General features: G+C 41.8%; 1 protein-coding gene across 10 annotated transcripts in view; it reads left to right on the top strand.

Annotated features, from left to right (window-relative positions):
- ANK3 (ankyrin 3) overlaps positions 1–16,281 on the top strand; it is a 291,984-nt gene that overhangs the window by 240,919 nt on the left and 34,784 nt on the right. For 6 of the 10 annotated variants that reach the window (XM_066191661.1, XM_066191669.1, XM_066191663.1 and 3 more), the window contains exons 29-36: positions 6,166–6,377; positions 7,867–8,074; positions 8,602–8,698; positions 9,859–10,087; positions 10,668–10,793; positions 11,610–11,732; positions 12,238–12,264; positions 14,030–14,111. In XM_066191661.1, coding sequence (XP_066047758.1) covers positions 6,166–6,377; positions 7,867–8,074; positions 8,602–8,698; positions 9,859–10,087; positions 10,668–10,793; positions 11,610–11,732; positions 12,238–12,264; positions 14,030–14,111 — 1,104 coding nt within the window. The remainder of the gene's footprint in view (positions 1–6,165; positions 6,378–7,866; positions 8,075–8,601; positions 8,699–9,858; positions 10,088–10,667; positions 10,794–11,609; positions 11,733–12,237; positions 12,265–14,029; positions 14,112–16,281) is intronic. The other 4 variants (XM_066191664.1, XM_066191667.1, XM_066191666.1 and 1 more) reach the window with 1 other exon arrangement.

Below are 16,281 nucleotides of genomic sequence, written 5' to 3'. Positions count from 1 at the left end.
GTCAGGCTATGGGGCTGCAGCGATTCCTTGGCACCACTGCTTGCTTTTCCTAGCAAGAATTTTTCAGTGCCTGTGCTGGTAAACCATTGCTTGGGCTCTTTGCATCTGAGTGTGAATGAAACAGTTTGTGGCGCGAACTTTGGTTTTCTGCAAGGGTTTATCCACAGGATTTTCCCTGGATAACCTACAGAGAGTTGTAGCGTGAGAGGGTGCAGGCTGCAGGAAAGTTCTTTCGTTATCCGCAAAAGCACGTGAAGGAAATGATGAGGCTGTGGATGGCAGCTCTGAGAGGTGTCTGTGGGGGAGCCCTGCCTTTGATTTTGGTCTCTCCTTGTTTGATGAGCGCAGCCTCAGCAAAAGGCTTGGGAATGTGGAGAGTTGTGCTGTTGTGAGGGTCTCCCTGGGCATCTGAAATACAGCATTTTTATCGATTTCCTGATCTTCTGGGAATGGGGACAACAGGAAAGGCTTCACTTTGAAGTATTTGAACTGCACCTGAGCTTGTACAAACACAAAGCAACAGCAGAGGTCTGCTTGTTTCATGATGATTTATTGTAGTTATTTATTTCAAAATAAATGTAACAGAACCAACCAAACAGGAGGGCAGAAACACTGCAGATGTTTCGTCAGTGGGTCTGGAAAAATAAAATTAATCTCATAACTGAAGAGTACCTAAAAATAGTGGAGCAGGCAAGAGATGGATGTGGTCCAGAATAGTATGGCTTGGGGAATTATGATTGCTGCAGGATTGAATGCAGTAGTTGCAGCCTTTGAAAATGAAAAATCTCACCACTGCCCCTCCTTCTCTGCACACTGGCATGGGATTAGAAGTAGTGGTTTGGTATTTGGGTGAAGTAGTGATGCCTTTGCAGGGGTAAGGTAGTCAGCACTGATCAGCAGCTTGCTTATTTGCTTCACGTGCTTTTCAAACTGAGCTTAGTTTGATTTGGGGGTAGGAAATCTGGGCACAGAAATATAGTTCTGAAGTGCTGAAGCTTGCAACACTTACAAAAGAGTTGATATATGGATAAATTGACAATTTACAGAGATGAGCTCAATAAATAAAAACACTGAGACAGGTGGCCATGACGCCTCAGGACTTAGAGTTTAAAACAATAAGCTTCACAATATGAAGCCACAGGATAACTTTCTGATCTACTGATGGTTTCAGGTGGCTTTTTCCTTCTGTAAAAAGCTGTTTGAGGATAGTGGGTATAAGTGCAGCCAAATACTCACACAAAGTATGATGGGCATTATTCTGTTAGAGTGGAAATATTTGACACCTTAAAAGCCAAACCTCAGGAATGGCTTTTACAAATCCTGGCAGTCGTTTGTGAGAGGAAAAGGAGAAAAAATACTGCAGACACATCCACTGTATTGATTATTTGTTTGGTTCATTTTAGCTTTATCCTTCTCTAGCTAGGAAAGAAAAACAAAACAAAACAAAACAAAAAACCAAACAAACGAAACCCAAACCCACCCTGCATAAAATAGTGCAAGGGTTTTGACAAGATTCCAATCTAGTTAAATGACACTTTTTCAATGTAAAAGATCTTCCAAGCAACAACCGAAAAATTACAAATTTGTAGACTTGAGTGGGTTGGGGATTTTTTTTCATCTGAACTTTTACTGGTTTGTTACAAAATGCCACAGTCAGACTTGGCTCTGCGGGGAGCATCTTGCGTCTCAGAAGACATAACTTTGGAAGAAGTTTTACTCCAGGTATGAGCTCTGGAGGCAGAAGCAAGCTTTAATTTAAATAAAAAGCAGCCACATAGTCATTTAGAGAAATTTAGTCTGTCTTTGCAAGAAAACTCATCTGCATAATAATCTCTAAGTGCCACGAGGTGCTGCAGGAGTGCCCATTTTCTGTTGGAAGCAGCTGGTCCGTTCTCTGTCAAACCTGCTGTGATCACAAGTCCTTTCTTACCCGTGCAGTGAAGGGGGGCAATCAGACCTATATTCGCAGCTCCTTAAGACGCAGTTTGCTCCTCTGTTTTGTCGTTCCTGCTTTGCTGTCCCCCTTAGCTAGCAGGGATGAGAGCAAGGACATCCTGGCTCCTGGCCCTGGGTGGGGAGTGCCAAAAACCCGCTCTGTCCTGGAAGCAGCACCATCTGCTGGGAAACCTCGTCCTAGACCCGAAATAATCCCGAGCAGGAGGCGCCGCTCCAGGGCTAATGCAGGATTAAATAACAGCAGAGCTTTTGAGTTATTATCATGAGAGAACAATGAACCGTGATGTAAAGAGCCTGCTTTGCTTTGGTGCAGTCAGGTTTCTGCTTAAATAGGTTTTATTTTAAGGATGGTGCTGTACTTAGACAAATACAGGGCTGAGGAACTTGGCATTTTTAGGAGTAGGAGGAGGGTGACTCCATACACAAGGGTGGCAATTCACAGCTCTTGGCCACATTACATTTATTTATATTTGAATCAAATAAAATAGATCTATTTTTTGAATGTAGTATTTTTTTAGGAAGAAGCTCTCTGTCTTGTAATTGGTAAATACCTTATGTTTTCAGACAGGCTCCCTTTATATATAACTTCTGTTAGCTTTTAGAGGTACCTGTAGACAAATTGTGGGCACAAATGCACACACACGTTGGGGAAGCTAATCTTCTAAAAGTCACTTTGCAAACTAGTGAGTGAGCCAAGAAATGCAAATGTTTGTGGCTGCAGTACGCTTGCAGCTGCACAGTGTGGTTTCAGATGGGAAGCAGGAGTTTTTACATAACTGAATCGACAGATCAAATCAGAGTGTGACCTTGTTTATGCTTGAAGTTTAAAATACCATCATAAATCACTCTAGAGTGATTTTGCCACATTTCCAAGAAAAGTTTTTAAACGTGTTGCTGTTAAACTGTATGTTGTGAATGGCAAGATGAAAGACTGCACAAAAATAGCCATAAAGGACATTGCCTTATTTGAGGGTGAAACATCCTTGTGGCACTGGGAGTGTCTAGTTATATGTGTGAAACACTGAGGCTGGGAGGGTGGATCTGGTTACCAGCATCTTCCTGCCCTCAGTTTCTCCTTGCCCCTCCTGTCTTTTCCTTTATGTGGAAGCTGCCTCCTGTGTGCCATGCTCTTAGTGCAGCAGTTCCTTAATGGGCACATCTCTGTGTGGGAAGAGCTGGGATCCTGTGCTCACCCCATCCTGTGGTCTGCACGGTGACAAGGTCAGCTCTGCTTTAGCCAGGACTGAGGGAAGGTTGCACAGCTCAGAGGGCTGTTCAGTCTGGGAGGTACAAGTGAGATTTGCTTTCTCAGTGTTAGCAGAATTTTTTTGAGGGCCTGGCAAGGGAAACCAGATACACACAAAGACACCTTGAAGCTCATGAAACAGCCAGGTGTTCTGTGACTTGTCTAGCTCTATTTTGAGTCAGAAGATTCTTGCTCTGCGTTACCTTATCTGAAAGTAAAAAAAGAAAGGTATTAGATGTGGATGAACTTGATCCACAACTGCCTCTCAGCAGAGAACTGGAGTGATTGCTTTCCTTGACCTGAGACAGCCTGTGTGAGGTCCCTCTCTGACCTTGGAGGACGTGGCTGGGTTTCTCTTCTCTTGTCCTGCTTAACGTTCATGTGGCAGCATGCACCAAAGAGTGGGGAGCTGTGATGTTCTTTTCCTCTCTCCTTCCCCTCTCTCCATCTCCTCTCTTCTCCATCACTCCTGTGGAAGATCAGGCACCAAACCGTCGCAGGATAAGTGTATCATACTCATGGTTGGCAAGAGAAGACTTCTGCACACATTATATTCACAATACCATTCTCTTGACTCACTAAAGCGGAATGGCCGTAAGAGTTCTTGGGCTGTTAGAACAAGCCTGGGAGACAGTGACAGTGGGAGATTCTTCCCAGTTCTGCCACTAACTTAAAAAAGCAGAAACCTTTCTGCTTTGCCTCTCCATGCTTCGCTATCCCTAAATGTATGATGGGGTGCACAGCATACTTCTCTGTGGCTAAAACCCTCTTCCTCCAAAACCCAACCATCTAACCAAAAAAAATGCTTCAAGGTTTATCATTAAAACACTTTGCCCAGGAATGAAGTGTCAGCAGCTGAGGAAAATAGCAATAATGATATCTCTCTCTGTAAAATGCATGAGGTGTGTTCAGAAAACATGACCTCTCCCAGGACTAGTTTTCCCTGTTTCATTAATTCTGTCACGCTAACGCTGCATTTCTCAGGGCAGTAAGAGAGATGGTTTGATTGCTCATCAGCTTTTTTATTTCTGTTGTTTTTTTTCTATTAGAGGGCAACTGCATATAGAAGCTTACAATACGTATTATCCAAACATAACCTCCCTACATATAGTATAACTCCTCTCCCTGCCTGACTGTTGCTCTGCCTCTCTTACCTTCCCATCTTTCTCCTCTGAAGAAGAATGCCTGCAGGTTCAAGGGACTTTGAAATGTTCTTGTACTATTGTAAAATCGCTATTTTTCTGCTTAAGGAGAGTTTTATTTATCCTTCACCCCTGTGAGCATTTTACAGTGGGTTGTTTCTCTAGCAACAAACAGGAGATGATTGGGATTTACCAGTCAAGATTATGCCTGCCTTGGGAGTTTAAGAATCCAGTTTGTCTCCTGCTCAAGCCATTGCTTCCAGAGGCTGCGGGCAGAGTGCCTAATTCATTAGAGGGCTTCAGATATCAATCTCTGAGTCAAAGTAGATGGAAGCTGACATTATGATGAGAAATTATCCACTTCTGGTAGGTACATATGATCCACAACAGCACTGTGTGATTAATCCAAACTACATGCTGAATGTTTTAAAATGGCAAATTGACATTTTACCAAATTTGCATTCTAATTCTTTTGGAACTGTAATTGAGCTTACATGTTTAGAGGAGGAAAATGCCTTACTCACAAATTTTTTACAAGTGTCTTTTGTCTTAGTATTGTTTCTGGTCTTCCTGCTTTCTCTTGCTGGATCTGATAGAAGTGTCGTCTTTTGAGGATCAAACTTTATTTAGAAATTCCCTTTTTAAGGAGAAGAATAAGAGCTGAAATTTGTGGAGTGCTGCTGTGAAAGCCAATGAAAAGAGTGGAAAAGGCCAAGTGCAAGAAGTTACAAGGAGAAATGCATGACACTTACATCATTATCTCCATTTGTGCATGGTGTTTATATCACAGGGATTTCACCAAGGCATTTGGGGCACCAGTGCAAATATATATCTATATATCTATATATGTATATTTTTATACATACACACATACAGTTGCAAAGTTCATTATATTTTTGTTGTATCACAGAGTTTTCCCCAGTGCACATATGGAGAAAAATATGTCATGTGCCCAACTAATTAATAGGAATAGGTACTCTATGCACCTTTCTGAGCCCTGCTGACCCTACAAACTGGGACTGTGGCTGAGAGCACTAATGGTTGATGACCTGTTTCAGTTGCATCTGAGGATGCATTAAGGTTCTCTAGGAACTGATGGGCACACTGAGGTTATTTTGGGGCAGATAACCAAATGGCTGGAATCCTGATGTTGAAGGGCAGCTCTTGGTTCAGTGGTAGTGCTGGGAGACAGCTCTGTCCCTTCCACAGCTTCATGGAGTGCTTGGTGCCTGGTCAGGGTTTTTTGGATGCCAGTCTTGGCAATAACTGTCTCGAGTGCCTTAGGTGGCCAAGCTCTGGATTGCACACCTGACATGGAGGGAGATAGGTCATGAACTGACTGTGATCTCCTGTGGTTTTCTTTATGTCAGAACTATGTGGGGAAAGAGGCTGGGAACAATTTGGAGCTATGCACAGAAAGATCAGATAGAAATGAGAGGCGGAAGAAGCTTGACTGTCTCCTTCAGCCCTCCTTGGACTTCTATGCTGTGTGACAAACCTGCCATTCTGTGGCAGCTGCTGCTGCTGCAGAGATTGTCACACCTGACTACTTAGGTGTTCTAGCAAGTCTTTTTGTCTGTTGCTGTTGGCCCTCATTGTCAAGATTTATACAAAAGTTCACAGAAAAAAACAAAGCTTGATAATTGATAGCACTGAACGGCTTTTTATTTTTTACTCCTGTAGTAAATAAACAATAATAAACCCCCCAACCTTCCTAGGCATTTTAAGGCTTATTCAATGCTCCACACTCACAGATGTGTGTGGGATAAACCTGAACAAGGGGGTCCCTGAATGTTTTTTTTCCCTGTGCTGTGCCCACAGAGCTGGACAGCGTGGAGGAGCTGGAGAAGAAGCGGATCTGCAGGATCGTCACCAAGGATTTTCCGCAGTACTTCGCAGTGGTCTCCCGGATCAAGCAGGAGAGCAACCAGATCGGGCCCGAGGGCGGAGTGCTGAGCAGCACCACAGTGCCACGTGTCCAGGCCTCCTTCCCCGAGGGGGCTCTGACCAAGAGAATCCGTGTGGGGCTCCAGGTAATGATGCTTTGGTGCAGCATCTCTGTCTTGATGCACTGGAGGCTGCAGACCCTGCAGCTCCTTAGCAGTGGGATGTGACAAGGGTCTCTTTCACACCTGACGTCTGCCTGGGCACACTCAGTGTCCCTCAGGCTGGCAAAAGCCCAGCATCCCTTGGATTACCTCCATGATTTTTGCTTAGTACCCCAGGAATAGAGAGAGGAAAGCAAAGACCTGGAGCCATCACAGCCCCACTGTGCAGTCCCTGTCTCCTGTGGCAAAGCAGCAGCTTGTGAACGGGGTCACTGGGCTGCCCTCTGCCACAGGAATGCATTTGGTAGGGATTACATGCAGCTGTTTGCCAGCTGTTACTGGGTCCAAAACCTCCCATGTACATCTGCTGTGTCTTAGGACATTCACCACTGCTGTTTCTAGGGGTGAAATCTGGGAAGAGCAAATAGCTTAAACTCTACCTGGACAAACTGCACAGAAAGTGGAGGAAGATTCTGTAGGAATAGAAGGTATCTTTGAGTTCAATTAGTTGTCACTTAAAATTCCCTTAGTAGTATGACAAGTCTGATGGGTTCATGAAAAAGAGATGCTGGTTTGGATTGCAGGGCTTGAAATTCACACCGAAACACTTCTGTTAAAGACATTTCACATCTCAAGATGATTAATCTTGAGAAAATGCAAGTTCTGCTGTTCTGGTTATACAGTTGCCTTCCCAAGCTCTTCAGTGTGAAGGAAGTATGACATCCCTGTATGTAGTGTTGTGACTGCTGAGACTGCAGTGTAACGGCATGTTCTCTGCATATCAGTGCACTCTGCAATTTGAATAATAGCAAGTCACAGGTCAGCCTGATCGAAACAGACTTGAAAGTTTTAAAAAAAATTAAAAATTAAGCAGGCAAATGGATGCAAACTCCCATTACCACGTCTGTCACTTTTGACTGTAGAAAATGTGAAATTTACCTGTAAGTCTCCCATAACTTTATGCATTCTTTGTGATTTTGACCCAAACAAGTATTTCTTTCTAATAATCACAGGAAACACTGAGTTCAGCAGTCAGTTGAAGTGCAGTGTTCCTCAAGAGCACAAATCTGTGTTTGGCAGAGATGTAAGAATTGTCTGTCACCTCCAGGAGACAGGGCCTAGTCCTTACTTCTCAAGTGCAAAACAGGCCTGTTTTTGCATTTTGTAATTGTACATAATGTCACTAATGACTGTAAATCAAGAACAAAACCAAACATGCTCTGAAAAACTCTCAGCAAGTACTGCACGGACCCTTCTGAGATTTGTAGTTGAGCTCTACCATTTAGCGATTAGGAAATCCGAAGTAAATTGAATAAAAACTAAACATGAATTTCACTAATAATCACCCTTGAGAAGGCTTCCTAGGGGGGAAAAATCTACAGAAAATATAAAGAAAATATCATTTAGAAAATAATTCTGCACGTCTATAAACAATTTGTAGCTCTAGTTTAAGTATGTTCCCCTGTGTTGACAGGCTCAACCAGTTCCAGAAGAAATTGTCAAAAAAATCCTTGGAAACAAAGCAACATTCAGTCCTATTGTCACTGTGGAGCCAAGAAGAAGAAAATTCCATAAGCCAATAACCATGACAATTCCTGTGCCACCTCCGTCAGGAGAAGGAGTAACCAACGGGTACAAAGGAGACACGACTCCCAGCCTTCGACTCCTATGTAGCATTACAGGTGAGAGGAAATCCTGCTCTTTGCAAAGGTTTCTGTGGCAGCAGCTCTGTGCTCACTCTCACAGCTCCTGCTTTCCAGTAAGTGAACTTGGGTGTGCTGGGCCTCTGGGGCTCAGATCAGCTCTCCTGAGCAAAGCCAGCTGAGGTTATTTCCAAGGCTCCCACTGAGCTTTCTGTCTGGTCCCATGCCATTGTAAAAGAACTCTCCCTGCCTGTGTTATTCTGTATTTAGCCAGTATGAGGAATTTCAGTCTTGGTTATTAAACATGCTTGTCAGTAAAAGTAGCTTGCAGAAGTAATTCTGTCCTAGCTGATATGGAGGGGGGCTTGCTGTTGACTTGTAGGTGTGTTCTTTGCTTACATTGTTGTTTTTTGTTGTGTGACGTGTGATGCTACGTGTGAAGCTCAGTTGTTGGGGAACATTTATGTCTAGGTTCTCGTTCTGTGTGTGGAGATAGAAATACATTTTGTGCAGTCTGTGTGTGCTTAGTGTTTGAAGGGAAATCTCCCTGGTGTGTATTTGCACAGGAGGCACTTCCCCTGCACAGTGGGAGGATATCACGGGCACCACTCCGCTGACGTTTTCGAACGACTGTGTCTCCTTCACCACCAACGTTTCTGCCAGGTATGGGAACACACCTTCCTCAACACTGTGCGTGGCTGTGTTTTGGCTTTCTGGAAGCCTTTCCTGAGGCTGATGAAATGGTGGTGGCCCAGATGCTGCTTTGTGTCAGTGTCCCACACATCCAGGGCTGCACACAAAGCTGTGATGGGGTCTCCTGGCAGGCACACAGCCTCTGAAGGCTCCATGCCACACAGGGCTTTGGTTTTTCTGTAAATGGCAACAGAAAGGGAAAGCTTAAAACGTTCATCCCATTAAAAAAAAAAAAAAAGGGGCGGGGGGGGAGGGTTCATAAAAATGTGTTTGTTTAAAAATTTAAAGACATTTAATTTCTGGCTATGGGCTTTTAAAGTTGAAATTATATTAAATTGCTCTCACCAAAATATTGTTTGCAAAAAAAACTGATGAGTTGAAATTTATCTTGATGGATTAGATGGACTTTACATGCTGATTGGAGGCATTTAACAGGATCTCCACAAATCACATATCCTAGTGGAGAAAATTCATGATATAGCATGTAGAGAGTTTATTATTCAGTAAATTACATTGCAACTATAAAAGCCGTTATGAAAAGAGAGAGAATTGCTGGAAAACCAAATAGATCAGGGCTGAAATATTGTGGGAAAGACTGATACAGAGTATAAATTATTTTTTGATTTGTATCACACTTGTCTTCAAACTCTAAATCATAAGATGAGAAAAATAACACTATAACACCTGTCCCTGGGAAACTTCACCATGGGCCTATTTGGTTCAGCCTAAATGGGAGGTGTGGTTTTGCTTTGTTTGTTATAAAGGTGTTTGTTTTAGCAAATCAAATGTGTAGTGAAACATCAGGACATTACAATATACATTGTGCATGGTCACAAGAAATTAGATTTCCCCACTTTGGCTTCAAATGAGCCTTCAGGTAGATAGTTTTATGAGACACCGGTGTGAAAAGGGTCAGATAAGTATGTCAGCATTTCATTGCCAGGTATTCCCATTTCTGGATGGTTAAACCTGTAGTGAGAGTAGAAGGAAAATTACACCTCTGGCAATTCTGCAAGGACAGTACACATGCAAAATGACCAAGGATACGGGCCATAGCTCCTCTTTAAGGCTTAAGCAATGTTGGAACATAATGAAACGTTGATTTAATGGTTTGCTTTTTCCCCACTCAGATTTTGGCTCGCAGACTGCCACCAAGTACTAGAGACTGTTGGGCTGGCAACACAGCTTTATAGAGAATTAATATGCGTTCCTTATATGGCGAAGTTTGTGATATTTGCCAAAATGAATGACCCCGTGGAATCCAATTTGCGCTGCTTCTGCATGACTGACGACAAAGTAGACAAAACTTTGGAGCAGCAAGAGAACTTTGAGGAAGTTGCAAGAAGCAAAGACATTGAGGTACATTCCTCGCAGCTGTCTTCCTCCTTGTAGGTGGGCGGTGTGTTTTCCAAGTAGCAACAGCTCCTGCAGAAGCCACGAGAAGCCCTGTTAAATAAAGGTTCACAGCAAGGCTGTGTCATGAAACTTCTCAAAAGAAGAACAAAACAGGGCAAGACTAGAGGAGCATGAGGGCTTCTGGATGTCCTAGTGCAGTCTGCAGTGGGGTTTGTTGCCCAGTGCTGTCAAGTTGCCCTGGCTGGGCTTTGCAGAGGGAGGAAATTCCTCCTCATTGGCCCTGCAGACAGTGGTCATGAGTAGGCTGGCTTGCGGTGAAATCACAGTCACCAACTTCTTATTTCTTGAAGAAAATGACACAGTCTTACTTTAGAAAAGCAGTCAGGTGGCTCGTGGTTTTCCAAACTGCCTGTACTCACAATACCTTGCCGTAATGCACAGTGATATTCTAATTTGTTGTTGAATGTAACCAGCTGGGCACTTGTGTTAAACTCAGGAACTATCTGAGGGAAATCATAATGCTTACATGCATGAATCTACTATCAAAAGAGGTTTTATTGACTTTTATTTCTTGCTTTGATAGGTTCTTGAAGGAAAACCTATTTATGTTGATTGCTACGGAAATCTGGCCCCTTTGACTAAAGGAGGACAGCAACTTGTTTTTAATTTTTATGCTTTCAAAGAAAATAGACTGCCATTCTCTATCAAGGTAAAAGAAAAACAAACGAAAAAAGTGATCCTACTGCTCGCCACCCTTCCCACACTCCCTCTTCCTTGTTTCAACCCTATAGAACTGACTTGCCCTGGGATGTAAGTGTAGTTTTTTGGTATGTGAATAACATGGAGAGGGTGCTATGCTTGAAGCCACAGCAGAACTGCTGGCAGATCTGGGTACAGAATACCCATGATATGTGTTCACAACCTTTTACTAAAACCATATCTCACATTAGAGCCCCAAGGTATTTACCAGTAGATCACAGTTTCTGAGGGATTAAGCAAAGGAGATGCATTCAGTAACATACTGTACTGCAGAGCAGCCTTCAGAAGGTGTGCGCAGACTGTTCATCTCTAAATGGCCATGAATGAGGGTTCACTTTCTTTAGCCTTGTCACAGCTGCCCTGCTGAAGAGGTTGTTAAACATTTTGGTAAACACCAGTGCAAAACATGGAGAATAAAATGAAGTGAGCAGACAGTGCCTGCCAGTAATACCCCAGCATGAAACTCTCAGGTTGGACTCACTCAACACCTTGTCTTGCGTGGATTTGCCCTCATTTAGGGAGCTTCAGGCTGACCTAACTCTTTCACAGTAACACATTTTGTCCTTCAGCACGTCAGGCTGAGCTCCAGCTTGGTATTATTAGTCTTTACATAGAAAGAAAGAAATTGTAGAGAGAAATTGTAGGAAGAAATTCTACAATTAGAATCTAAAGCTCCTTATAGAAATTCTGAGAACTGTTCCAGAAACCTCCTCTAGGACTCTGAATTACTACATATTACTACACTGAAGCAAAATTTCGTTTCTAGGTAAGAGACACCAGCCAGGAACCCTGTGGTCGATTATCATTTTTGAAAGAACCAAAGACTACAAAAGGACTGCCACAAACAGCTGTTTGCAACTTGAATATCACTCTGCCAGCACACAAAAAGGTATTCGTTTGGAAAAGTAAACATTTTTCTCTAGGGTTGGGTTGGATTTATTTTTGTTCCTTTAGTTTTTGTCTCTCCCTTTTTTTTTTTTTTTTTTTATTTCCTGCTAGTCATAAAGAAACCCTGTGAACTGTCAGTAATGAGAATGCTTTGGAATATGATAGAGGCTTTTAAAATGTATGTTTTATTGGTTTCTTGTATGTAGAACGCTTTTAAAGTCTCTTGTTACTGTGGTGTCAAGTTCCTATAATTTTTACGATTCTGTTTACAGCTCATGCTTCAGCCTGCAAGTCATAGGTTTATGCTTTCAGTAATGTCACGTGTTTATTTGCATTGGATGTAAGATTTTTTTTTTTCTTTTGCATTGACATTTTGGATTTGCTTTGCCTTATAAATCAGCTTGCATTTTGTGCTCCCAATTTGGTCCTTTTCATATCCTGATATTCTTTTCCCTGCTGTCCATTATAATATTCCTTGTCTCTGCAATGCATCTTGGGACCAAAAGGAAACAGAGTCAGATCAAGATGATGAGGTAATATAAACACTGTCTTCTGTTTTTATTTCCTTCAGATTTAGTGAAGAAAAGTAGTATGTTATAGAAAAAAACAAACAACTATTTTTAACGGTGGTGTTGAAATGATACCTACAGGAAAATAACTATATCCTCGACTTCTGATGGGCTGTTGTAAAACAGTAGAACTGCACAAATATGGAAAACCTCATAATTATAAATTAAGAAATTAAACCAAGCACTGAATAAAAGCAGTTTAAAATTTAACTCATTTTCTTCTGGAAAAGGATATATTTGTGAATATCAGACCAAGTCAAATTTTGGCAAAATCAGGAAGAGTTTAGTGGATAGTATTTTGCCTCTTGGAATAACACTGACACTGCTATGGTAACTTGTATTTCTGAGAAGGAGGAAGATACTGCAGAGCCCACAGTAGTGATCTTTAATATCTTACCTCTGTAAATAAACTGGATTCTTTAAAAAAAAAGTAAACCGGCCAAGAGAAATTTCTAAATATTGTGTTCAGATCTATTTTCAAGTAAACCTCAGATATTTGCAGCTTAAAAATCCACTGTTTCATGGAAACTGCAACATTAGATTGTCAGAAAATTGAGTGGGTTTTACTCATTAGAGGTAGTTAAAGATGAGATCATCTTATAAAAAAAAAACAAACAAAAAAACCCCCCCACAAACCTACGCAGATATTTCCAATTTACCTAGCAGCAATTTTTTTTCCTCTTCCTGGGGGCAAATAAATAGCCGTTGTCACCTGCTGGTTAGAACAGCTTAAAAAAAACCCCAAACAATAAAATCCAAAACATTCCTTACACGTTAAAAAGTAGTAATAGAAAAACCATCACTTTATCTCCACAGAATTTGTTCCCAGTGAGCTATTATATAACTATAATAATAGTTTTCTTTCTAAACAAACTGTATTTTTAGCCACATATTCAAGTGAGTTGATCTCTGAAGGACTATTGATATTTAAGACACCACAGTAGCAGCTATGCCACTGAACGCAGCAACTTATGAGGCAATTTATTAGTTAACGAGAGTAGTCTGCTTTCTAATCCACATCTCTGCATTTTGTGCATATTAAAAAATCCCCTCCCATGCCTTTTTTTGTCCTTAATGTATTCACTCTAAAGCCAGTTGTACATTGTGGTGTGTGTGCTTTCGGGACAAACGGATCTGGGGGGGTATACTCAATCGGTCTAAGTCACACTCTTATGAATGTTGTGTCTGTACCTGTGGTCTTCTGTGTTGACCTCCTGTTTCTAGCCAAAGGCGGTTTATTTTACAGAGAATGAACGGTATCACACCATTTCTAGTCGTGTGAAGCAGTTTGTTAAGTGATAATGCAATAAGACAGTGGTATGGAGGTACTTTCAGGCAGGATAACGAGCTGCTCCTGCTACCTAAGCTCTTCTACCTCATAAGCAGAGGAATGAACTGAGGGCTCACTCTTAGGGCTGCAGCCCCTTCCCTGCCTGCTGTGGAAGGGTGGTCACTCACAGTTTCTGTGGTCACTGACAGCAGGTTTCTGTGCAGCCACACTCCCCGCTCGGCAGTGCCTGACACTCATCACACTCAGGAGCACAGACTGCCTCTGCCCCCTCCCCGCCTGCTCGCCCAAATTCGGCTTCAGCATGCCGTCCTGAAGCTGAATGGAAGCACTCATTCTCCCTTGTGGGGTTGTGTGCCACAAAAGCTGCCCATCCTGCTGAGGTTTGAGGCCAGGGGCTGGGGTTCCCAAGGCCCTGAATCCTGCTGTGTTTTGTTGCAGACGGAGAAAGCCGACCGGCGCCAGAACTTCGTCTCCCTTGCTTTACGTAAGCGCTACAGCTATCTGACTGAGCCTGGAATGAGTGAGTTGCTCTTACCAAAGTACTAAACCATGTAGATGTGATTGCTCATAAGAAGAGACATTTTTTCTATAAACGTTGTATTTGGTGTCGCTCTGGAGGAAAAAAAAAAAAAAAGAAAAAAGAGAAAAGGAAAAAAAAAATGCTGTCTAAAACAAAACTCTTGGATGGTCTGTGAACTCTTGTGTTGTGAGAGCTTGAAGAATCCTGACTGGCAAGTTATGTGTGTTAGTTAAGTTAAAATGTAGTAGTTTTTGAAAATGTCATGTAGTTCCAGAGTAGGAGGATTGCAAATTGCTTTCAAAAAGAGACTCTTCTTCTCCCCGTTGTAACGTTAGAGAAAGATGCTGTAGAACAGAATGTTACACAAAAATTCAGAAAGCCACTCAGATAAGCACTTAAATGTTTGGATGCTGAGCCAAAATAGACTCTCTCATATTTTATATTTTCCCTCTTTTTTTCTCCTCCCCTTCCCTTTTTCCTCTGTTCCCTGCAGATGCTTTTTATTCCCTGGCACCACACATTGCTTCCTCTTAAACATGTGTTCCCCTTGACCAGAACTGTGGCTTTCCTTTCCTTCCCAGTTAAATACAATAATGTATTTGGCTTAGCTTTTCTTCCTGACTTCTCCTCTCTGAGGTCAACTGCTATTTTGTTCCCCATTTCCAGGCTTTTTCTTGCCTTTTTTTCCCCGCTCTTTTGACTTCTCAGTTGCTACCCTGCACCAGACCCTTTGATATAATTCCATAAAATCCATAGACAAACATCATCGGGTCTTGGGAATTCCCACTGGATGGCTGCTGCTTAATTATCCCGTAAGATCTGTGGCTTCTTTGGATCAGTTGTGCTCCAGAATATGTTACACTTCGCAGGCCGGGAAGAAGACTCCAAGCATATAACATCTGAAGAAGCTATCAGATCTGCTGAGACATCTTGATGGACTGTTAAGGTATTGTCACAGTCTTGATGGGAACTGAGAGAGAGGGAAAATGAAGTTTCTGGAAAGAAGGTTGATGACTGTGTATATCACTCACAATAAATTTTTCAGCCCTTACTATCAGGGAAAAAAAAAAAAAAAAGTCTTATTTATTCACCAAAGGTCCATTAAGTCTCATTTGCAAACATTTGACAGACAGATCTTTTAGCTGTTCAACTGCAGAAAGGAACACAGAGGCAGCATCTTTAAGGTCCCTGAATCTGTGATTTGACAGGAAAAAAAGAAGTTAGGAGGGCAGCCTGTGGATTTGCTTGCCTCACCAGTCAGTTGTTGACAGACCAGCTCGTGGTGCAGTTGGGTTTTTGTAAAGACACGTCCTAACACTAACTGCTCAACAAGTTATTAGTTCTTTTCAGAATCATTTTGGGGTTTGTTTCTTGACCTCAAGACTGTATGAACTTTTGGTGAATGTTAGCAGCTACTGCTAATTAAATCTTCATAATAAATTATATTATTGATATTATCTTCATAATAGTTCATTTAATGAAGTACATTTTGGAGTTGGTTGTTTTGGGTTTTTTTCAGGTGGAGAGAGAGAATTGTGTTTCCACTTAAAAATATTGTAGTAAGGAAAAGTGGGTGTTTCTTGATTTAGTCTGTGCCAGTCAGGCCTAGTACTCAAGCTCTCTTCAACATAAATGTTCTTACGAAGTATCACCAGCCATCCACACTGATTTCTGGGCTCTGATTGGCTTCTATAGGACCAGCACATTTCTCCTTGCAGGATATGGACCTGTGGTGCACTGAATATTCACTATTTTATAGGAGTGTGTGTGCTTTAACAGTTTAGTGTTAGTCTTGTTGAGCTTCTTTCGCTGTGAGTTACTGTCTGTCTATAAGACAGATCAAGCAGGTTTGACAAATTATTAGTGTAACTTCAGACAAAGGTATGTTGAATAAGTTCTTTGGATACTTAAGCTCCATTTCTAATTCCAACTTTAAAGAAAAAAAAATTCCTCAAAGTTGCTTTCAATGTCAACTCTCTGAATGTTATTGCTGTATCAGAGGATATGTTTGTGTAATGGGATTCCCAGAAATACTTTCTGACATGAGTGCCTCCTGTGATGCAAAATGTGGTTGATGATGATTCTGTTCAAAATGCCTATGAATAAGCTGAGAGTTCTGGGGGATGATAACATTTAACAGGTTTGTCCTTGCCAGGAATTTATTACATAA

This window comes from Chamaea fasciata, unplaced genomic scaffold (genome assembly GCF_029207755.1).
Source record: "Chamaea fasciata isolate MVZ Bird 193981 ecotype frontalis unplaced genomic scaffold, bChaFas1.0.hap1 SCAF_9, whole genome shotgun sequence".
In the NCBI taxonomy this organism is placed as follows: domain Eukaryota; kingdom Metazoa; phylum Chordata; class Aves; order Passeriformes; family Sylviidae; genus Chamaea; species Chamaea fasciata.
Note: the sequence above shows the minus strand (reverse complement) of the source record. Positions and strands in the feature narration are given on the sequence as shown.